The sequence below is a fragment of the Thalassophryne amazonica genome, chromosome 16 (genome assembly GCF_902500255.1).
Source record: "Thalassophryne amazonica chromosome 16, fThaAma1.1, whole genome shotgun sequence".
NCBI lineage: Eukaryota > Metazoa > Chordata > Actinopteri > Batrachoidiformes > Batrachoididae > Thalassophryne > Thalassophryne amazonica.
This window is the reverse complement of record NC_047118.1, coordinates 44,919,255-44,943,562: the sequence shown is the minus strand read 5'-3', so window position 1 is coordinate 44,943,562 and position 24,308 is coordinate 44,919,255. Positions and strand designations below refer to the sequence as shown.

The 24,308-nt window shown below is 39.9% G+C and overlaps 2 protein-coding genes and 1 non-coding gene across 3 annotated transcripts in view; all 3 read left to right on the top strand.

Annotated features, from left to right (window-relative positions):
* pick1 (protein interacting with prkca 1) overlaps positions 1-2,823 on the top strand; it is a 9,127-nt gene extending 6,304 nt beyond the window's left edge. Inside the window, 1 exon segment of the mRNA XM_034191351.1 lies at positions 1,359-2,823. Within this exon segment, the coding sequence (XP_034047242.1) occupies positions 1,359-1,688 (330 nt within the window). The 3' untranslated portion in view covers positions 1,689-2,823.
* Positions 2,824-4,033: 1,210 nt separating this feature from the next.
* trnar-ccu lies at positions 4,034-4,106 on the top strand. The gene has a single exon. It is a non-coding gene; the product is annotated as a tRNA-Arg (tRNA).
* Positions 4,107-5,243: 1,137 nt separating this feature from the next.
* plbd1 (phospholipase B domain containing 1) lies at positions 5,244-23,395 on the top strand. The gene is made up of 11 exons (XM_034191009.1): positions 5,244-5,386; positions 8,817-9,039; positions 10,431-10,514; positions 13,975-14,116; positions 14,818-14,958; positions 15,109-15,253; positions 16,258-16,458; positions 17,355-17,495; positions 17,598-17,783; positions 22,628-22,734; positions 22,831-23,395. The coding sequence occupies exons 1-11, from the start codon at positions 5,317-5,319 to the stop codon at positions 23,005-23,007; spliced, it is 1,617 nt and encodes a 538-aa protein (XP_034046900.1). The 5' UTR covers positions 5,244-5,316; the 3' UTR covers positions 23,008-23,395.
* The last annotated feature ends 913 nt before the right edge of the window (positions 23,396-24,308 follow it).

Sequence of the window (24,308 nt, the reverse complement as noted above, 5' to 3'; positions counted from 1 at the left end):
AGAAAGTACTCGAGATTAAACATTAACATGCATGAATGGCAAATTGATTTTTTTTTATGTATTTTACAATTTTTTTTGTAACATTGAATATGACGCCAGATTTGTCAGCATGCATCTTAAAAAATAAATAAAAATATAACGGGATGCTAAATTACCCTCAACCATATGAGCCTTGTGTTCTTTATAATTTGCAGTTGTTTAATTAATTATTACAATCCCGTTGTCTTACAATTTGTACATGTTCAATAAAGCCCCTCTATTAATCAATCAAAAACAATATTTACGTTTTAACAGCGTCTGCAGGAGGCTTTGCGTGTGTACGTATGTACGTGAGCTTTTGACAAACACTTTTGACAAAAGTGGAAATTATGCAAATCACGGAATATTTGTATATCACCCTCTGTGCATTTGCTGGTATTAATGAGGCAAATTTAACTCCATAGGTAATTAACTTTGAGTTAGCGGAAGTTAGCATGCAAGCTAATGCCACAAAATATGTTATCAGGTTACAAAAAGAGCGTTTTCAGTTTTTGAAGTGTTTATTTCTTGCCGTCTTTTACATAATATATGACAGAGGATATATTTACACACAAACGAAACAGAGATTTGCAGCTGGCTACCAGCCTGTGATGTCACATGCTACTGTCCGTGAAATAAGTTCAGAAAACGGCATTTTCAGTTTTAGAAGTGTTTATTTCTCGCAAGCATTTACATAATATATGACAGAGGATATATTTACACACAAACAAAACGGAGTTTTGCAGATAGCTACCAGCCTCTGACATCACCATGCTACTGTCCGTGAAATAAGTTCAGAAAACGGCATTTTCGGTTTTAGAAGTGTTTATTACTCTCTAGCATTGACATAATATATGACAAAGAGAATATATTTACACACAGACGAAACGGAGTTTTGCAGATAGCTACCAGCCTCTGACATCACCATGCTAACGTCTGCGAAATAAGTTCAGAGGTGTTATTGGGTTCCAAAAATGGCATTTTCAGTTTCAGAAAGTTATTTCTTGCTTCATAAACCACGATAACATTTAAAACCTCAAAACCCCAAACTCCCATAGTGCATTGCAGCACAATGCCCATTGTTTACTTTGCTGGTTTGATAAAATTGCTAATTTTTTCCAAAAATATTTGCCCTATCAACTTTCTGTTTTGCAGCATTTGGTATATATAAGTATACCAAATGGCAAATGTCAGCCCTCCCCGTTTTTTGTGTGATCGAAGCCATACACACATACGCGTGTGCGCGCACACACACACACACACACACAGAGACTACTTGACTATTATTATATAGATTGGTCTTCAGTGTCCAATTACAAAATTTTTCTTGATACTTTTTTTTTTTTTTTTTTTTACATAACCCACTTTTCCACCAGCCACCAGTTGATTCCTGTCCTCTTTCCTTCTCTCCAGTCCAGGACATCGTGTTCCAGCTGCAGCGTTTTGTATCAGGCATGTCACGCTACTATGATGAGTGCTACGCAGTCCTGAAGGAGGCTGACGTTTTCCCCATCGAAGTGGACCTGTCCCGCACCACCATCAACTACAGCAGTCAGCCGTACACCTACACTGATGAAGACGAGGATGAGGAGGGCCACGGTGGAGACGATGGAAGTAGCCAGATCAGACAAGAAGAGAACGGCGCTGAGAAGCTGATTGATGACGAATGAGAGTTTGAAGTGTGTGCTGGTGATTTTGTGCAAGTCAAATCTACACCTGAACCATCTTTCATATCAGTGATCGAAGCAAAGTTTTTATATAGCTAGATAGAGAGAGAGAGGGCGAACAGATGAAATAACTGGAAAAGTTGCTACAGGAGTGTAAATTGTCCGTTTGGAGTCTTTTTTTTTTTTTTTCTTCAGTGGTATCGAGTGTACAGTTAAAATTAGTGCCTGTGGTGGAGGTGTAATGCTGCCTCCCAGGTGCAGCAGGGTGTCAGAATTTTCATGGTTCAAGTTCCCACATCAGAGCGTTCCAGCTCCCCAACACCAAATGTAAGCAAGAAAAATGGCTGCATGAGTAAAAATATTAACGTTCCTGAATTAATGTCTATACTAACTCACTGGTCACTTTATAGGTACACACTGTAATCCATTTACACCAACACAGGCAACACATTTTGACATCAATTTGCACACATAGACCAGGTAGCTGAGTGACAAGAAGCTGGCCTGCTAATATGTGCAGACTGTGTTCAAATCCTACTCATGTTACCTGTTTGTGTCCTGGCACAAGACACATGGTCTCAGTCCACCCAGGTGTAAATGGGTACGGGCCTCAGGCAGGAAAGTGACCTGTCTTATTTCTTCTGCACACATAACCTCTATAATATTATTTTACAGTACATTTTATGTTAGTGCAGAAAAGCACATTTTTTGGCTGATGGTTTATTAATAACATTGACCTCATGACTGCTGCTGTGTTGAGTAACACAATGAATACAGTGCAGATGGATCTGGCTTGAGGTTTCCCATTGGAGCTCTGACTTCAATTCACCACTTCCACAAAATTGTGACAATATACATTCTGGATCAAAAAAACATTGTGATATTAATTGAAATAATAATCATTTGATCAGAAATTAATAGGAAATTCCTCAGTACTGCAGCATGCAGTGCTCTCTCATAGTGTGTACAATAAATACAGTGGAAGACAATTGTACATTCAGTACTGTTCTAACAGAGTTTTTTTGTTAAATGGGGTGAAGGATAAAGTTCAGGTCCAAAATATTGTGAGGATATTGAAGCATTACACTGCTGCTCTGTGGTTATTATTGTCCCATAACTTACTATTGATTCTCAAAAATAATAGTTTTTGCTGATGCTAGCCCCTCGCTCACACTGCCTCCGGTGTTACCGTTGCGGGGTACAGATGCAGGACCCGCAGAGAATCCAAGTCATTAAAAAGATATAAAACTCTCTCAGTGGCCACGGAGCTCTGCGGCTGCGGTTACCGAGACCATGCACTGCTGCGGATTTTTCCACAAGAAGCAGAGCTTTGCTTTAAGGCCTTACTGTACATTGGACCAGTTACAAATGAGAGTAGCCCAGTTCACTTAAGATTTACTGTGCAGAAATTTTAATGATACAGAGGGAACTGTATTCTTAAAAGTGTGCCTTTTTTTTTTTTTACTGTAATGGGTTTTGATTGATTTCTTCCCCTTCTTTGCTGTGAAGTTGTCATATTCAGGATTTGAAGGATTTACTTTCAAGATAATGCTTTCAGTTCATCGTTCCTGCTGACAAATGAAGCTGACAGACAAAATGTGACTTCAGACCCGAGACTGTTCCTGGTGACTGATTTCATTGCACTGCAACTTCTATCATTTTACTGTACAGAGTTGTTGTATTTTATTTTTTTCATATTATTGTGTTGCAATCTTTATGTTATCATTCCTTATATCCTTTGTTGTTGGCTGATTGCTGTATTCTAAGACACAAGGGAAAAGTGTCTGTAAAACTTTCGTCATTCCAAATTAATTTATTCTGAATTGTATAAGTGTTTAATTGACCAATGAAATGCCAGTCTCATTCTGTGGTGTAGTTGGTATGATTATCTGCCGGGGTGACTATCTGACTGAAAATGTTGCAACTACACAAAAGTGCTTTGCCCGTTACGGTCATTTTAATTTGTTGATTAGTTTTCAGCGTTCTGTGGCTGCCACGTGGGGGCAGTGTTGTATCAAAATCACCTGCAGGGGGCAGTGTTACATCAGGATCGCTTCCAGGCGGCAGGAAAAGAGGTTATTATATTTTATTTATGTATTTCTGTTTTGTTTTCAACTTAGAAACTCAGTGTACTGAGACTGACTGTCTGGTTTCGCGGGTCGGTTGATATGTGATAACAGCAGGGTGGATGAAATCAGATCAATTAGAATTCATTTTGGTGTGTCTTGAATATTACACACGCAATAAAGACGTTTAAAAAAATTACGCATGAATTCTATCAAAAGTAACATCTTATTTATGTTATTTGTCTTAACTAAATATGGTCTGTAGTGTGTTATTTCTATCGAGCCCCAGTGGCCTAATGGATAAGGCACTGGCCTCCTAAGCCAGGGATTGTGGGTTCGAGTCCCATCTGGGGTGGAGTCTTTTTTCGCGTTTATTTGTTGGTATCGTCATGTATTTCTTTATTCATCATAGTTTTTAGTTTCGTTTAAACTCTCTTATTTTAATATTCAAATACTAAAACGTTAACCATTCACTAATAAGTAATAACAGCGTAACAACAAAGCATGATGATAATAACCGTTTTAGTTGTTTTAATATTAGTTTAGACCAGCGAACATATAAAAGTATTTCACCAAACACAACAACAGAAATGTACAGTCGGCAATGATACTAGTGAACCGAAAATTATTATTCTCCTCTTTGGTACTTAATTACATTTAATCTCCTGCCCTGTCTGTGTTATTAGCCGTGTTGGTACTTCACAGATATTAAACTGAAATGGAACATTTAGTAGTAATGCTTACCAGATTATACCAAAATTAAATACATGTAATTTTAAAATCAACAGGAATAATAATTTACATCTGAAATCACTAACGAAATAAATATCTGTTTTTCAACTGAAAAAATATGTTTAGCCACATAAATTGTGCAATAATAGTTTCAGCGTCAAACTGTCAAATGTCTGTGGTACAGATCACAATTACTTTTTTTTTATTAAGGGAAAACAAACTCCACATGTAATATGCAAAGCAGTAACCTGTGAAATGAATTATATAGTAGCTATGGCGTAATATAATGTAAAAGCATAATATTGTAAATTTTCTAATGCTTAACGTTGTTCAGATGGTCAGGAAGAAGGTTGTTTATTAAAATCCACAGCACATTTCTGATCATCAGACCACATCAGTAAACATGTCAGTGGCATGGGTCACTGACATGTTTACTGAGAATTACACCAGCTGCTCTTTTGTGTAGTTTTTAAACTTTGTGAATTTGACTATGAGCAATTTGCCCATGTGACTGAACTAAACTAGGTAATTGGTAAAGCTGTGTGTCTTTGAACAACAACTTAAGGACATCTGCCAAAACCCACGAAAACAAATAATACTTTGATGACGATATTCTCTGACGACTTCCTCAGGTTACTGTGCAAACCAGGCTAATTAACATAAAGGGGCGTGCCTATAAATGCTCAGTGAGCATGTCAAACGTGTCAAAATGACGAGCAGAAGGCGTATGGACACGCCTTCTTATGTTAATTAGCCTGGTCCGTCGACTCGAAGTAAACGTTTGCCCCGTTTATGTAAAGAGAGATTATTTTGAAACATTGTTTTTACCAGCTATGTTTTATGTAACGAGTGTGTGTGTCTGTGTTTTGGTTGGTCTGGTCTCAACCCTTTCCTCTGCTGACAGTAAGTGGGATGACTTTATGACAAATCTCAGTTCAGGTTTTGCTTTTGCTTTTAACACGACTATGGGGTCAAATTACACTTACTTTTATACGAGGGCTGTCAATAAAGTAACGGTCCTTTTTATTTTTTTCAAAAACTATATGGATTTCATTCATATGTTTCTACGTCAGACATGCTTGAACCCTCGTGCGCATGCGTGAGTTTTTCCACGCCTGTCGGTGACGTCATTCGCCTGTGAGCACTCCTTGTGGGAGGAGTCGTCCAGCCCCTCGTCGGAATTCCTTTGTCTGAGAAGTTGCTGAGAGACTGGCGCGTTGTTTGATCAAAATTTTTTCTAAACCTGTGAGACACATCGAAGTGGACACGGTTCGAAAAATTAAGCTGGTTTTCAGTGAAAATTTTAACAGCTGATGAGAGATTTTGAGGTGATTCTGTCACTTTAAGGACTTTTCATGGTGCGAGACGTCGCGCAGCACTCTCAGGCAGCATCATCAGCCTGTTCAAGCTGAAAACCTCCACATTTCAGGCTCTATTGATCCAGGACGTCGTGAGAGAACAGAGAAGTTTCAGAAGAAGTCGGTTTCAGCATTTTATCCGGATATTCCACTGTTAAAGGAGATTTTTTTAATGAAAGACGTGCGGACGGATCCGCGCGTCGGGACGCAGCCGACGCGGTGCAGCGGCACAGGAAAAACACCTCCGTGTTGATAACCATTTGTAAAATCCAGGCGGCTTTTGATGGCTTTCAGTGGAGTGAGTATATGAGAAATTGTTTAACAGGCAGGACATGTTCCAACTTGTCCTTAAGGCTTTCAACGGAGGTGTTTTTCCTGTGGCGGAGCATCGCGGCGGCTGCGTCCCGACGCGCGGACCCGTCCGCACGTCTTTCATTAAAAAAAAATCTCCTTTAACAGTGGAATATCCGGATAAAATGCTGAAACCGACTTCTTCTGAAACTTCTCTGTTCTCTCACGACGTCCTGGATCAATAGAGCCTGAAATGTGGAGGTTTTCAGCTTGAACAGGCTGATGACGCCGCCTGAGAGCGCTGAGCGACGTCTCGCTCCGTGAAAAGTCCTTAAAGCGACAGTATCACCTCAAAATCTCTCATCAGCCGTTAAAATTTTCACTGAAAACCAGCTTAATTTTTCGAACCGTGTCCACTTCGATGTGTCTCACAGGTTTAGAAAAAATTTTGATCAAACAACGCGCCAGTCTCTCAGCAACTTCTCAGACAAAGGAATTCCGACGAGGGGCTGGACGACTCCTCCCACAAGGAGTGCTCACAGGCGAATGACGTCACCGACAGGCGTGGAAAAACTCACGCATGCGCACGAGGGTTCAAGCATGTCTGACGTAAAAACATATGAATGAAATCCATATAGTTTTTGAAAAAAATAAAAAGGACCGTTACTTTATTGACAGCCCTCGTATGTTAAAGGTTAACATTTTGTGTGTGTGTGTGTGTGTGTGTGTGTGTGTGTGTGTGTGTGTGTGTGTGTGTGTGTGTGTGTGTGTGTGTGTGTCTCATGTCAGGAGAGCAGGGAGCCTGACGAATTACAGGGGTGTGTTTGGAAGTGGGGTGGCTGTTTGCACTTTCCAACATGACCTGGGAGACTTCCAGATGCAGTTCCTTTTGCTCCACCATTAGCAGCTTCACCACAAATTTCACTGACACTCTCTGCATGCCCAAATCCTCCGTCAAAATGAAATGTATTGAATGTGTCCTAATCTCGACATCATCCGCAAGTTGTTATATGATGGTAGAGAAGCTTGAATCTTCGACTGGACTGGGTTGCTTGACGCAAGGATGTTTCGCTTCAAATCGCAGAAGCTTCCTCAGCTAAAATTCTTGCTCTGGTAGTCTGAGTTCTGTCTTGACTCTTGTAGAGAAGAATAACAGAAGCCACAAAAGCTGGAGTTTTAAACCTAACCAGACCCCTCCTACCGAGAGGCAGACTGCTATAGGCTAGTGACTAAACAATTGCTCTAATTAGCACCTATTGTGCTCTAGTTAGCACCCTCCTAAAGACAGGTCAGCTGTCCCGCCTAACGATGGCACTGACGCCTCTCCTGACGGCTCTCCTGATGATGTGAATGACTCAACAGTCATCCGTGACCAAAGTGAGTATTTTGACAGTCACTTGGTCACTTCGGCTTGTGGATGGCCTACCAGAACGTGATTCACTCTGTATTGATGGTTGCCCATATTTGAAGTGGTTGTGCTACTCTTTTATTTGCGTTATGCTCATGGCATCATCACCAAAAGCCAGCTGAATCTTGCAAATGGTTTCTGCTTGGGTATCACCAAGTTTTTGGCCAAATTTGATGCAATCACTTTGCTGAAGTCATTCCGTCAAGTTATAACAAATGAGAATCCAACGGATGCTGAGGGTACATCTTCACTTTAAGGCTGACTGCTAGTAACTGATGCAATCTGTAGGCGGAAAAGCTTCACGTATGCACAAGAAGGTTCCCTACGTCTCCACAACAAATGACAACGCACGCACTTCATTTGTTTCTGTGGTATAAAATAAGGTCAGATACCATTTGAATGCACCTTGTATGTTTTGCTCTTCCTGTTGTTTCATTATGTTTGGCCAAAAGTATTTTTTGAGTCTTTATTCAATCAAATAACCCTTATAATAACAATTCTATGGGACACGTTATATAAGAATAAATGAATGCTACTTGAACCAGAACATCTTGAAATCTAACCAACTCTTCCATGATCATCGAAACTATTTTCCACAGACAGACAAACAGGCAAATTGAATGAAAAACATGATCCCCTTTTGGATAATAACTGCTGATTCTATATTAACAGTGGTGGGATTTCAGATTTTTATTGTACTTGTTGTCTTGTGAGTGACTCACAAGAATAGGCCAAATCCTCTGCACCAGGTCACCGCTTCAAACTTTCGGTGGAAGAACCCTCTTGGTGTAATTTGAACCGTGATAGGTAGTGATGCCATCATGTCATAATGAGAAGCTGTGTTTCTATAGGTTGCTATAATAGTGACTACTGATTAAATTTCTGGGAAAAAAAAGTCTCTGTGATCATCATGGATGGCACGTCTTGTCCAAAGACACAAACAGGTTACGTTACCGAAAGTTGAACCTTGGTCTACATTTTGTTAGTCCAACTCCTTATCCCACAGATCTATGTGGTGTGTGGTTGATACCCTGTAGCTTGAATGTAATTGTGAAAGACGGACCTAAGACTCTTAGACCTTAGACTTAGGCCAAACCATTTATTAAAGCTTAAATGATGGATGTGTTTTTCACCCAGTAATCAACACACATATGATACCCCCCCCCCCCACACACACACACACACACACGCACACACACACTTTATGTGCTATATACAGTACATATAAACATCTTGTTCTGCTTATATCCTTTAAATTGTGCTTCATGTTCCTCAGCACTGACAGAAGCCACAGTCTACTGGGACCCTTTGCTCAAGAACGTTCGACTTGTAGAGGGGGTGCTGGAGAAGGAGGGGGATGCCTATGGGTACCTGAATAATACCTTGGCCAGCACAGGATGGAGCATCTTAGAGATCCGCGCTGGGTATGGGAAAACGCGTGAACCCGATGAGGTTACTTTTTTCCTGGCCGGCTACCTGGAAGGCTTCCTCACTGCCCAGTAAGCAAATCAAGTGTGTGGACTTTTTAGCTGAGGATATGATGCTCAATGAAGGAATTGATTTATCTGTTCATACCACTGAGAAATCAGTCGTCTATGTCTTAACTACAGGAAGAAAAAAACCTCAAATGATATACTTCATGGTACTGCTAGTTAGATAAGATCAGTAACTGTGGTTGTTGTAAACTGAGTCTAAAAGTGACAAAGCCCAGTGTATCAGCTACTGTAACTCCAGAGTAATGAGTAACAGAATCCACAACACTTCCAAAGTGAGACAAGACTAGCAAATGCAGAAAACAGACATACAAAATCCTCCTACATCAATTTAACAACAGCTAGTAGCATCAAAAAATTCTTGCAAATTGAAAAAATGCTTGCAAACTTTGCTTTCCAATAACCTGCAGCACAATCAATACTTTAATATAATAAGTGTGCTACAACTGAAGCACAGAAACGCTTTGCAAAGATTCACAACACAACAGAAGTACTCACAAGCAGACGTTTCTCCCAGGAGGACTCTAAGTTGATGTCTACTGTTTTATGCATTGTAAATAAAATAATACAATTTGAAAATATAGCAAGCTTAATAGTAAAATAATCAGAAATTAAAAATAAATAAACTTACTCAGTTCTGTGGAACAAGTAACAATAAAGAGTGGAGCGCCAGCCTTAAACGGTCCGTCACTTTAAGTCCTTCAAGCAGAGACCTATTTCTTGTGTTGTTAGTACTTCATTATGTTGTGGAGCATTACAGTGCATTTATTTAATTTTTGTTTATTTATTTGTTGTTTGGTTTTGAAGTTTTTGGCTGTGCAGTGTGAATTTGCAGCAGACACATTATCAAATTAAATTGATCTTACTAACATGGGATTTGTTTGAACATTTTGGCAAATAACTCAAAAACATGTGCTCATATTGCATTAAAATGAGACAAGTGAAGTTCTTCAAATCCATTTTTTTCCCCAAGACTTTTTCCTGACAGGTATACAGTGCATCCAGAAAGTATTCACAGTGCTTCGCTTCTTCCATATTTTGTTATGTTGCAGCCTTATTCCAAAATGGATTAAATTCTTTTTTCCTCCAAAAATTCTGCACAAAATACCCCATAATGACAATGTGAAAAAGGTTTTCTGTACTGTATGTTCTGAGTGAGAGTCCAACTTTTAATTTTGAATCCAATTTGTTTATTCATTGTAAAAGTCCTTCATTGATTAGCTGGTTGATTTATTATTCGATTGTTGCTTGAATCAAGTTGAGCAGGAGCTAGAAACCCTTCAACATTCAAACACACCTGATCAAACGATATACCTGACAGCACTCCCTGCTCTCTGGAGGTTTTTATATGACATCAGCCGTCTAAATCATGTGACGTGTATCTCTCTTTCTAACAGGCAGATGATTGACCACTACACCAATATGTATCCACAGTTGATTGATGACCCAAAAGTTCTGGATGCAGTCAAGACTTTCATGAAGTGAGTCTGTTTTTTTTTGTTTGTTTTTAAACCTTAAAAATTAACACAGACCTACTTCAGTGTCCCAGTTGAATGTCTGTGTCCTTGAACGAGACACGTTATTTGCATGGTCCCAGTCCACTCAGCTGTAAATGGGTACTGTCCTTGGCTGGGGACGTAACCTGCGATGGACTGGTGGCCCATCGAGATGGAGTTGTAGACGCTCTTTCACTTCACACCACAGAATCTGGGGATAAGAACTAACACCACTGAGCCTCGGGCCCATGTAGGTCTTAGTTCTCCTTCTACATCATCATGGTAGCTCACAGCTTCTTCATGTAGTCCACATTCTGGGTTTCAACTCTTTTTTCACATCCTCTTTCATTCTAGTTTGTGCATGATCAGATCCTGCTGTTGTGTAAGATCTGAGTCCTGATAAAAATGCTTTTTGTTAGCTCCACAGTAATTTTTCCCCCTACATGGCAGTTCATGTCAGAGTAAGTGTAAGTTCACTGTCAGAGTAGTTGTTTCTGTTTTCAAGTGCATGCCAAATTTATTCCCAACATATAAAACTATTTCCTTTTATTGTTCTATCAATTGCAATGTGAGTATTCAGCTGTGACTCTCTACATTCTGACCTGTATAACCAGAAAACAGGATTTTCTAGTCATTTTAATGAAAGGCTCATTTGAATTTAGTAAATATTTGTGAGCACCCCTTACTAATTTAAGTACAACGTACTTCATAGTGTAACTGAGATCTGAGTACTGGGTGAATTTTATTGTTTCTGGGTGTTATCAGGGGCGTCGGACTGGGGGGGTAAAGGGTACTATGTACCCAGGGCCCAGAGCATTGGGGGGGGGCACAAAAAACTGGCATTAAAGACATTTTTGTGTTGCATGTTATTAATGTCCATACACTTCATGTTGTAAAAGAATATAATTAGAATGAATGTATAAATGTTGCAAAACATAATTCTGCTCTAACAATAATATTGAAAGATCTCTGAGGGCCCTCCCACCCCTGCACAGTTGTACAATGGTTTAGTCCAGGCCCGCACGCTGCCACACACACACACACACACACACACACACACACACACACACACACACACACACACACACACACACACACACACACATCCCAAACGGGATCTCACAGAAAGAGGAGGTGTATAGTAGTGCTGAAACAACGAATTGATTTAATTGATTATTAAAATAGTTGTCAACTAATTTAGTCACCAGTTAGTTGTTAAATAACTTTGTTTTACTGCAAATGTTTTGTTTCTTCCATATAAATCAGCCGTTTCTGTAGCGCGGCTTTGCTTTGAACCTTGACCCAATCGAAGCAGTGATTCGCAGATCGAAGCAGTGATTCGCAGATCGAAGCAGTGATTCGCAGATCGAAGCAGTGATTCGCAGATCGAAGCAGTGATTCGCAGATCGAAGCAGTGATTCGCAGATCGAAGCAGTGATTCGCAGATCGAAGCAGTGCTTTGATCTGGTGCTTTGTTGATTCAGTGTTTTATTTCGCTTAATCTTAATTTTTCCCCACTAAAACCCCAAAGAGCATATGTCTGTGAGTAATATTTACCTTTTTATGTTAATCTGACCTGTTATGGTCTTCTGAAACAACTTAAAAACGGGACCGATGCTAACGCGTTAGCATGTCTATGGTGTTTTCAATGTTAAAGTTAGCATTAAGCTGTTGCAGCTGTCAGCACATTTGTTTTCTGTATAATAATTCATGGCTCAGCGTTTGTTGTCATAAAAGAGTCAAATGTATTGCAAACTGTAATATTTTATTCATTTATTTTTATTTATATATCAATAATAATAATAATAATAGAAGCAACAATAATAGTAATAATAACTAATAATGCCACAATGCAGTTTTAGAGAAACGGACAAAAAGTATCTGATAAAACAAAACAGAAAAGATTAAACCAACTAACAATGAACATACATAAATATAGAAATAACTGTTTCCTGTGAACACCTAGTGACTCTTAAACCTCCACTTCATCCCTGTTTTATTAGGTTTAATGACCATTTGTTTCGGTCAAACCACATCTAAGCTGTGTTTTTACACAAGAAAAAAATAAAATGTAGTAAACTGCACATTTGTGTCTTTTTCCATGAAAATATGTTTTTAAAGATCAAAATAGTTTTGTGGACTCTTGCTGTAATATGTTGTCAGTGGTTGAGATAGTTGCTGTAGGCATCTAAAAATGCTCATAATTGGGTGAAAACTGATAGAAATCTCTTTGTGGTGTGTCGGTGATGTATGTATGTGCAAAATAAAACAAAACACTACTCCAGCCATGTTTTTGACGAGAATATAACATAGCTTTGTTACATGGTCAAACGTTGATGTTGCGTGATAAAGGCCTTTTAATAATAACTCAAAGAAATAATGGCAAAACTCACATGTAAGTAAAAAAAAAACAAAACGATTAATCGAAAAACTATTCGACCGATGAACTGATTAGTAAAATAATCGTTAGTTGCAGCCCTAGTGTTTAGGCTGAAATAAAATGTCTTTCCTAAAAAAATCAAAGTCCGGATTTCAAAAAAGAAGAGAAAAAAGAACAGGGAAAGAAAACTAAATGAAGGAAAACAGCTGCTAACCAAATTCTTTGAAAGGAGAGGTGAGCTTGAAAGCTAGCTATATTGCGGTGGGGGGTCTGGGGGACCAAACTGCACCACTTTCTAGAAAAATGGTGCAATTTGGTGCATTCCTGTGCATTTTAACAGATGGGAATGGACCAAATTGCACCATTTTTCTAGAAAGGAGAGGTGAGCTTGAAAGCTAGTTATATTGAGGTGGGGGGTCTGGGGGACCAAATTGCACCACTTTCTAGAAAAATGGTGCAATTTGGTGCATTCCTGTGCATTTTAACAGATGGGAATGGACCAAATTGCACCATTTTTCTAGAAAACGGTGCAATTTGGTCCCCCAGACCCCCCAACTCAATATTGTTCCCCCAACTTTAAAAAGGGTTCTGGCTCCCAGGTGTGATCTAAGGTATACATGATTTAGACGTGGTTTGACGATGCATTAGAAATTTGGTGTTTGCGTTAATAAAAAAGAACATAACAGTGTGTGTGTGTGTGTGTGTGTGTGTGTGTGTGTGTGTGTGTGTGTGTGTGTGTGTGTGTGTGTGTGTGTGTTGTGTGTGTGTGTGTGTTGGTGGGGGGGGGGGGGGGTCTTCAATGTTGCTAGTACCTAGGGCCCAGAATTTGGTGCTACGCCCCTGGGTGTTATGGTGATAGTCCTTGAAGCTACAGTATGTATGATTTTGGGATGCAAACTAAGATCAAAATTCAGTAATGGGAGGTTGAGTTTAGCCGTGTTAGGACTTGGGCTTGACATTCTACCTACTTAAATCTATTACTTTGATCATTGATTTTTAAAAATTACATTCCATGTTTTCTCTTTACTTTAATGAACACTAAATAAATGTTGCTTTTATTTTTAGTAACCAGGACTCATGGGCTAGAACACAAGTTAAACTGAACAAGAGTTCTGATCCTTTGTGGAAACACACAGGCTTCATCATAGCCCAGATGGACGGACTACAAGCTGGAGTTGCAGACTGGGCCAAGAAACAAGGCAAAAAGGTGAAATAGCTTCTTTTTTAATGTTTTCTGTATTGTTTTACAGACTAAACCCATGGCAGCTGTTCCACTGACAGAAAAAAATCAGAATATACCTAATAACAGCAAGAGTAACACAAATATTGAACTTTTACACATTTAGAAATAGTTATATCTATGATGTTAAAAGTGTTATATGTGGAAGTAAAACAAAAGACTGGTCTATTCAAGGTTTTTAATTGTGCAAAGCTCTTTTCAAATTCCGAATCCTTCAGACGTTTGTATTACCGTTCTAATATAAAACACAGGGAGTGGATTAATGAGTCCATGTCCCCCAGTTTGTTAACACAATAACTCAAAACCAGTCAATGATATGATCATCTTGTAACTCACCAATTTAAACGTATGAGGATAAACTGATTAGTTGTTGGTTAAGTTTGAGGTAACACATTAATTTAAAAAGTTTGTTTTCCTTATGTGATGTGCCTTTCAACTGTTTGCTGCCTGCTCACTATTGCCACCTCCTGGATGCATGATGGAAATTAGGAAGAGGTGTGATTGAAGTTGCATGTAGCTTGAAATGAGTTTGTCAGATTGTTTCCATTCCAAAGCCTAGCTCTAATGTTTACCAAGACTACTGCTGATTATTATATCACCAATGTTCCTGTGTCGGTTTGTTTTTAATTTACTAACTGCCAGGTGTTTATCTGCTTTCCTTCCCACAGCCACTATCCCAGTTTGCTGTCCAGTTCCTGAATGCAGTGGGAGACCTGTTGGATCTGATCCCAGCCTTGGTCCCTGACTCCAAGTCCTCTTACAGAAAAATTATACTTCCAGGGATGGGACACTGTTCTGCACTAATCAAGGTCAGATATCAAAATGTCTTGATTGTAAAGACCTGTTGCATTAAAAGGACATGCCAACTGGTGTTTATTGTCCATTTGTCTGGGACGTACCCTATTGAATATTTCAACATGCTGTAATGCTATGTTGTCATTTTCCTTGCTCCACCCCAGATGTTGCCTGGCTTTGAGAACCTTCTGTTTGGCCACTCCAGCTGGTACACATATGCAGCCACAATGCGGCTCTACAAACACTGGGATTTCTACATCACTGAGTCTTACACAGCCACTGGAAAACTGTCCTTCAGCAGCTACCCCGGTATGTACTAGAACCTCTCCTTAGCATGTATGTCCAGAGTCACAGTTTCAATTAGAGACCAACTGATATTGGATTTTTGGGGGAATATAGATACCAATATTAGGGAGTAAAATATTACAATACATATATATCTGCTGATATATACAGAAAAAATTGCAATTATTCCTAACATTTCATTATCAAAACCTTATGATAAAGAAATGGAATTGAAGCTTGTTATTTGGCAGTTTAAACATGAACTTTATTGTAAATAGCTATAACTAACAGCCAACCAACATACTGTATTCCACACTGCCATTATGCTGCCTTTGCTTGGATTGGATTCTGTATCGAATCACTTAGCATTTTGCACAAAATAGACTTAGTCTATTTTGGCTCCATCTAGTTGGCGGCATAGTGATTGCTTTTCTATTGTCGCGGTTAAATGGCCACTCTGCCTGCCCTGCATCTTTTTCATGTTTACCTACTCAAGTCACACCTAATTTTTTTAAAAGTGGTGTTTTCAAACTCTTGATTGGCTGAACACACCTGATAGAATTAATTGCTTGGCAGTGGATCAGGGAGAGTTATAAAACATGCAGGGCAGGGGGCCTCCAGGAACAGGGTTGGTGACCCCCGGTCTAGTGGTTAATCAGTGGGCTTGAAACCAGAGAATCCTCAGTTCAAACCCCATTCTGGCCAGAAAATCACTAAGGGCCTCTGTGCAAGGTTCTTAATCCCCATGCTGTGCCCGGTGTATAGTAACCACTTTGCGTGGCGCTACCCTGACCGGTGTGAATGTGAGGCATTACTGTAAAGCACTTTGAGCTTTTGATATATATAGAAAAGCACTATATAAATGCAGTCCATTTACCACGTAAACACAGCTGTATATTTCCGTTTGCAGACTTCTGAAGCATCTGGCACAGCCAACAAAACCTGCAGAAGAACCAATACAGAAATTTTAATAGCAGCAAATTTAAAGCAAATTTAATTGTGTGTGTGTTTGTTTTGCCTGATTTCAGGCTTCTTGTCTTCTCTGGATGACTTCTTCCTCTTGGGCAGTGGACTGATGATGACCCAGACCACCAACAGTATCTTTAACTCCTCCCTTTTCGCTGACATCACCCCCAACAGCCTGCTGGCTTGGCAGAGAGTCCGGCTGGCTCACAGTTTAGCGCATACTGGAGAAGAGTGGGCCAAAATCTTCTCCACGCACAACTCTGGTGAGCATTGTGTAGTAATTACATGGTCAATGGTCCACTGAAAAGTTCTGCTTCCAATGTGAATTTTTCAAGAACAACCAAGATATTGAAGTAAAATGGGTACAGAATGATCCTTTACTTATTGACTAACATTACACTCAACAGTTATTGTGAGGCCTGTGTGGACGTCAGTACAGTCAGGAGGTGGGCAAGGAGTTTGAAGGGTAAGGAATGGGCTTCTGAAGAAGATTTATGACAGATGTAATTTCTAAGTTGGAATTAAAATCACAGAAAAAGAGATACACTTCAGTATAGCACCATCTACCAAAGTATTAAGTTGCTTATCTGGTGTCATACATTTAGAAGTGGCTCATCCTTTGTGCTTGTAGTGTTTCTTACATTTTGCAGAAAATAATGGTGAAATGATCAAACTACAAACATACATATTGGCTCCAACAGTTACACTGCACATTCACACAGGTGACATACAGTAACATAATCCATATACGTATATTCATATATTATTTTGCTGAAGTAAATAGATTGTTACAATATAAATAGAAAAGGAACACTGAGAAAGCTGACCAAGGGACAAGCAACTACAAAATCCAGACAATTGACAACTACAAAATCCAGACAATTGACAACTACAAAATCCAGATTATTGACAAGCAGGGTATCATAGTTGGCAAATATTAAAAAAAAAAACCCAGCTGGAAACCTTCAGGAAAAAGAAAACACAAGCAAGTGAATGAAGTGTTCATTAACACTGGAAAACTCATATTTAAGGGCGTTCATGACTACATTCATGATAGATGAGTATGTTTATAAATGACTGTAGGGTTTTTGGTATAATCAGTGCACAACATTACTGCATTTTAATTTGCTTTTCCATCCACCATTCATATTTCCTGTAGGAACATATAACAACCAGTACATGGTGTTGGACAGGAACAAGGTGAAGCTCGGACACAGTGTTGATGACGGCGCTCTGACCGTGGTGGAGCAGATCCCTGGTCTGGTGGAGTACTCGGACCAGACACAGGCTTTACGCAGAGGTAATGGCACCACTGCCAGAACTTTTTTGGTTCCAAGATTCCCATGTGATGTGAGTGTTCCAAGAACCTCTGTGGTCATGGAAATGTCATGTTATACTGTAGGTTACTGGCCATCCTACAACATTCCTTTCCACCGGAACATCTACATTTTGAGTGGTTACAGGGAAAAGTGGACAGAGTATGGAGATGACTACTCCTATGACCTTTGTCCCAGAGCCAAGATTTTCCGTCGGGATCAGGGAGATGTCAAAGACCTGGACTCCTTGAAGCATATCATGAGGTTTAATGGTGCGTGGATCCACTTCTTCACTTCTTGTTAGTCATTTTAGAAGAGTCAAGGAATCTGAAAATTTCAAGGCAGCCTGTCTTATTTTTGAGTTTTCTCACCTCAAGAGTTTTAGAGAGGGAATGTCGTTTTAACAGTTTCAGACTAAGTGATCCGTTAGTTTTGACAAACATAAGATTGACCAACTCACAGTCTGAAATACAATATACATAGAATTTCAAGTTTTTTAAACCTGAAATTATGTGTTGACAAAAAAAAAACCTGCTCATGCTCAACTACGAGGGCTGTCCATAAAGTATAGGTCCTTTTTATTTTTTTCAAAAACTATATGGTTTCATTCATATGTTTTTACGTCAGACATGCTTGAACCCTCGTGCGCATGCATGAGTTTTTCCATGCCTGTCGGTGACGTCATTCGCCTGTGAGCACTCCTTGTGGGAGGAGTCGTCCAGCCCCTCGTCGGAATTCCTTTGTCTGAGAAGTTACTGAGAGACTGGCGCTTTGTTTGATCAAAATTTTTTCTAAACCTGTGAGACACATCGAAGTGGACACGGTTCGAAAAATTAAGCTGGTTTTCAGTGAAAATTTTAACGGCTGATGAGAGATTTTGAGGTGATACTGTCGCTTTAAGGACGTCCCACGGAGCGAGACGTCGCGCAGTGCTCTCAGGCGCCGTCGTCAGCCTGTTTCAAGCTGAAAACCTCCACATTTCAGGCTCTATTGATCCAGGACGTCGTGAGAGAACAGAGAAGTTTCAGAAGAAGTCGGTTTCAGCATTTTATCCGGATATTCCACTGTTAAAGGAGAATTTTTTAATGAAAGACGTGCGGACGGGTCCGCGCGTCGGGACGCAGCCGGCGCGGTGCGGCGGCACAGGAAAAACATCTCCGTGTTGATAACCATTTGTAAAATCCAGGCAGCTTTTGATGGCTTTCAGTGGAGTGAGTATATGAGAAATTGTTTAACAGCTGGACATGTTCCAACTTGTCCTTAAGGCTTCCAAGGGAGGTGTTTTTCCTGTGGTGGAGAGTCGCGGCGGCTGCGAGCCGACGCTGCAATCCGCCCGCACGTCTTTCATTAAAAAAATCTCCTTTAACAGTGGAATATCCGGCTAAAATGCTGAAACCGACTTCTTCTGAAACGTCTCTGTTCTCTCACGACGTCCTGGATCAATAGAGCCTGAAATGTGGAGGTTTTCAGCTTGAAACAGGCTGACGATGGCGCCTGGGACCGCTGCACAACGTCTCGCTCCATGGGAAGTCCTTAAAGCGACAGTATCACCTCAAAATCTCTCATCAGCCGTTAAAATTTTCACCGAAAACCAGCTTAATTTTTCGAACCGTGTCCACTTCGATGTGTCTCACAGGTTTCGAAAAAATTTTGATCAAACAAAGCGCCAGTCTCTCAGCAACTTCTCAGACAAAGGAATTCCGACGAGGGGCTGGACGACTCCTCCCACAAGGAGTGCTCACAGGCGAATGACGTCACCGACAGGCGTGGAAAATCTCACGCATGCGCACAAGGGTTCAAGCATGTCTGACGTAAAAACATATGAATGAAATCCATATAGTTTTTGAAAAAATAAAAAGGACCTATACTTTATGGACAGCCCTCGTACTTCACCATCACAGAACGTGTTGTCCATAAATCAAACGAATGGTTTGATACTTGACAACTCCTTTATGTGAAATTATCCTTGAGCAAGACACTGAACCCCAAATTGCTGTTGGTGTAAGAAATTTCCTTCAACGTCTCCCTTGTTTCAGTCAGGGTCGCCACAGCAGATCAGAGGTGGATTAGTGTATTGATTTGGCAGACATTTTACACTGGATGTCCTTCCTGACACAACATGGAGAATGGCCAGGGGTGGCCATAAACCAGGATCCTTCCACACTGGCAAACAAGCCTACCACCACTAAAATTGATTTGCATTGGCCTGGAATCAAAGCCAGGCCAAGCAAGAATTCTACCACTGAACCACCGATGTTCAGTATAGGTTGCTGCTAGTAGCCCGCTGAAATAAGACAAACTTAATTAAACTGCCTCAGTCATTAATAGTCAAATGAATTGACTTGTCCAGATTAGTTTAGCAAGGATTAGGTTTAGGCTAATTTAGGTTAATTTTGATCTGAGTATTACCCATTTAAGCATAATCATTCTCTTGACTTGAGTGACTGACTAAGGAAGGGCTTCAATAGTCAGAAATTACATTATTATAATATTATGATCACTTAAAAAATCTGCTGTTGCAAAATAGAAATTTTCGTGGCATATGTGGGTATGCACACGTGTCATCTGTAAATATCTGGGTCATAGGACAGGTAAGATGACAGTGTAGTACATCTGAATTGTGTGACTACTACTTGCTCACTTCCTTCTGGTACATACGACAGTAACAGTTGGGTAGTAGGCTCTTAACCAATGTTACTACATACTAAGTAAATGGATGGAAGGGTGGACTCAGGTCTGTTCTTATTATGCATATGTCGTAGACATGAACGAGTGAAGCTCTTCAGCATCTCACCATGTCATTTAGGTCCTTCAGACTTTTTTTGAGTGCTTCAGGGGAGCATTAGTATGGCTAAAACCTTTCAGCTTCTGGGGGACCTCTGCCCCCCAGACATCCCACCTTTTTAAACATTTTTCTTTTTTTGCCTTTCAGCTTCTGGGGGGCTCCACCCCACAGACCCCCCTAATTACAGCCCTCTTAACCCCCTGCCACTTTAAGCATTTTTTTATGTTGATGTAAATTAATATTCAGACTTTTCAGCTAGTTGACAGTAGGGCTGTACAATATGGCCAAATTATCGTATCTCAATATTGTCATATCAGTATGATATAAGATATGACTATGATTTCACACAAAGTGCAGCAACAGTGAAAATTAAACATTCTTAAACAAAACAGTAATAATACCACACTCATTTTACACTCATCATAAGGTTAGGATACTGTGCCCTCCAAAAGTATTGGAACACTTGGTATTTCACACATTTTAATTTGTTCATGCTATTTCAAATACAAGAAATACAAAAAAAAAAATCTAAAGAATAAAAATTTCTAAAATTATCTTCCTCAAACACAAACTAAAACCAAATCTCCCAAACTTGATAAAACCTGTAAATAATAGTCAGTTTTTATTGCCAGTTTTCTTCAGACAAGTCAGAGGATGGAAACATGAACATCTCCAAGTCACTGAATATGTCTTGGCCTTTATTTACATCAATTATGAAGAAAAACAAAAGTTTCTTTCACCAAAACATCAAATCTAGGCTTTCATCTCAAATGTACTTTCTGTCAAATTGTAGCTGAACGTAGCTGAAGGATAACTTTAGATTTATTTATTTATTTGTATTTGAAATGGCATAAACAAATTAAAATGTGTGAAATACCAAGTGTTCCAATACTTTTGAGTACAGTTGAGAAACACTCAATGGCATGTGTATTTTTATGTGAAATGCATCATCCTGGTGTCAGTCAGAGAGCAAAATTAAGAGGTTATTTAAGTCCTTCATACAGCAAAATTAAGAGGTTATTTAATCAACCGCTGCTTGCTCATTTAAAAATCACTGGAGACAAACGTAAGGCATAAGACAACCTGAATTAAAGGAGAAATGCCGCTTTTAACAACCTGGACCTCATTTCTGGCATAAAATACAGTTGTTTACTCACCAGTATAACTTTGGTGTCATTACTAGTCCACAGTTCAAACGTGTTCAGTTCAAATCTGAGGGAAACATTTTTCTTCTTCTACTAAGGTGGATTAGAACTTTTTGTGGTACATAGCACAAACTACTGGACAGAAGGAACCTAGCAGTCAATGTGACTCACTGATTTCCAAATGCATCTCTTTTCAACCAGATGTGCGGTGTTGTCAATCATCTGTGTCCAATCAGGTTGCACTGGGAGCCCAGTGCAACCCTGGCCTCTGCTCTAGCTCCACCCATGCCAGGAATTGTTCAGCGTTTGACATTTCCTGTTTCACTGTGGACTCAAAATTTGGCACTTCCGGTTTCAGTGTGAACTTGCCACTGAGTTCCCGCGAGATTCCATGGGATCTCATCTGTCAATCCAGGAAGTGTTTGACATTTGACATTTCCTCTTTCACTGTGGACTCAAAATTTGGCACTTCCTGTTTGGGACTTCCTGTACCATAGAGTGAGCGATACGTGGCGCTCCTCTTGTATTAGTTTGATTTGGCATTCCAGCCATACTTATGATAAAATTTTCATTCATACTTTAATTTTTAGGAAATTAAACTACTGCAGTACACCTTCTGAAATGAGAGGCTGCAACTTATTCAAAACCTGCAGGATCTGAAGAAAATGAGAGAGAGAGAGAGAGAGAGAGAGAGAGAGAAAGTGAGAATCTATAACTGTTATTGACAGGGGCGCGGAAAAGGGGAGAATAAGAAAAGGATTCTAGGGGACTATGACTGACAGAGGCCCAGAGAGACGCTCATTACAATTATAATACTGACAAAATAAGATGACACTCAATAATAAACTTACAATCACCCATATATTTTATTTATAGTGTATCGATACCACCAAGTTTTATGTTTTGGAAACATTTCTCAACACCCCAGTAAAATTTCTTTTCATTTGGCCCAAAATCCCTGGTGGCACCCCTGGTTGTACAACCTGAACTCCATTTCCAGGAAACATTATGAATTTTAAAGTGCCTGTACTAATATGCAATGCTCTTGGTAAATTACATCATATTTTATGTATCGTCAACAGCTGTAGCTTTCAATTCTCCTAAACTGGAATATTTTCAGTGGAGGTATTTAAAAATCAAAGAAAAGCCCATTTGTTTACATGAAAAGTCTTGTTTTTATCTTCAGACTACAAAAAGGATCCGTACTCCAAAGGCGACCCCTGTAAGACTATCTGCTGCCGTAACGACCTGAGGCCAGAGAAACCTTCACCAGACGGTTGCTATGACACCAAGGTAGCTTACTTACACTGTAAAACATGTCAGAAAAATACACGTCGGGTGTGTTTAGCCCTCTTCTAGCTTCAGACTATCTGTTCTAACTCATCACAGGTGGCAGATTTCCACATGGCCAGCGAGTTCCGTGCGGAGGCGGTAAATGGACCAACAACACAGGATGGCCTCCCACCGTTTTCCTGGGAGAGGTTCAGTAGCATCGTACATCAGGGTCTGCCCCCGTACTACAACTTCACCTTCATCGGCATGCATCCTCTTCTCTTTGTGCCGTGATGCCTGTCCACAGAACGATGAGTTTAGATTAATTGGAAATTTTTTATAAATGTTTATCTTTGTAGGATGGACTTTCTATTTTTAAAGATTTGTTTTGCATTCATTTAATTGGTAAAAATGCCACAGCCAATGTGATTATACATTTAACAAATATCTCAGGGTGAAATGAGCAATTTAGAATTTAGGATCTTTTTTATGACCTGGAGCCAGTTTTGCCTTCATCAAAAGAATAACTTTATGATTATGTCCAATATGACCCAGTGCACTAAATCAGTGTTTGTATTCTACTGTAATTACTTCATTTTTTTTTCCAGGTTTGTTGAGTTTCGAAAGAGTTGAATGTCTCCAAACATGCATAATCATTTTAATGAACCAATTATTGTCATGGCACAGTCAGGGCTGTTTGATGTCTCATGTTATATAACGGCTGAGTGGATCCTTGTCATTTGATTGGTGCCAGGGCTTAATTTGAGGGGGAGCAAGCTGTAGCATGCTCCGGAACCTCTGACGTTGGCTCCGCCAGCTATTTATACTGGATCCGTGATTCGCCACCTCTCTTGACTAACAAAATATAAAAAATAAAAAAATCTCTGCGATTGCTCTCACTGCCAATCACACCGCCGCCCTCCTGTCTGCTGTGCGGAATTGCGCCAAATGTGGCAACAGGTCCAGAGGCTACGCTCGCTGTTTTGATCCGGATGTTAACCGTAGCCACAGAGCTCCGTGGCCACCGAGAGAGGACTTGGATTCTTTGCGGGTCCCGCATCCGTACCCCCGGAGGCAGTGAGTGAAGGGAGAGCCGCGCATTGTGTTCTGCGTGTGTCTGTTTATAATCTTCTCGCACAGAAGAAAAAAGAGTGTTTACACAAGAGAGAAGTCAGAAAATGTTAATGCTTGTTTGAGAAAAGTGTGTAGTGAGGGGTTTTACAGCCTTAAAGCATCTATAATAAGTGTAAAAAATAGCGCTACTTCGCGGATTTAACTCCCGCGATAAACGAGGGACCACTGTACATCAGTTTAATGATGTACAGTGGTCCCTCGTTTATCGCAGGAATTTGTACTCTATCTGGATTTGGTGTGACTAGTGTTATTAGGCCTACAATACATGCCCAGTTTATTTTCGGTGTGGCGCACAGCGTTGTTCGCAAACGCCCCCCCCCCCCCCTTTTTTTTTTTTTTTTCTTTTCTGCACTGGAGCCACCCATCCTCTGTGCTCCGGGACCTCCCACTTTACAAATTAAACACTGATTGGTGCTTTGTATGTCACATGACATGGATTAATTCATCCCATTTGTGTTGCA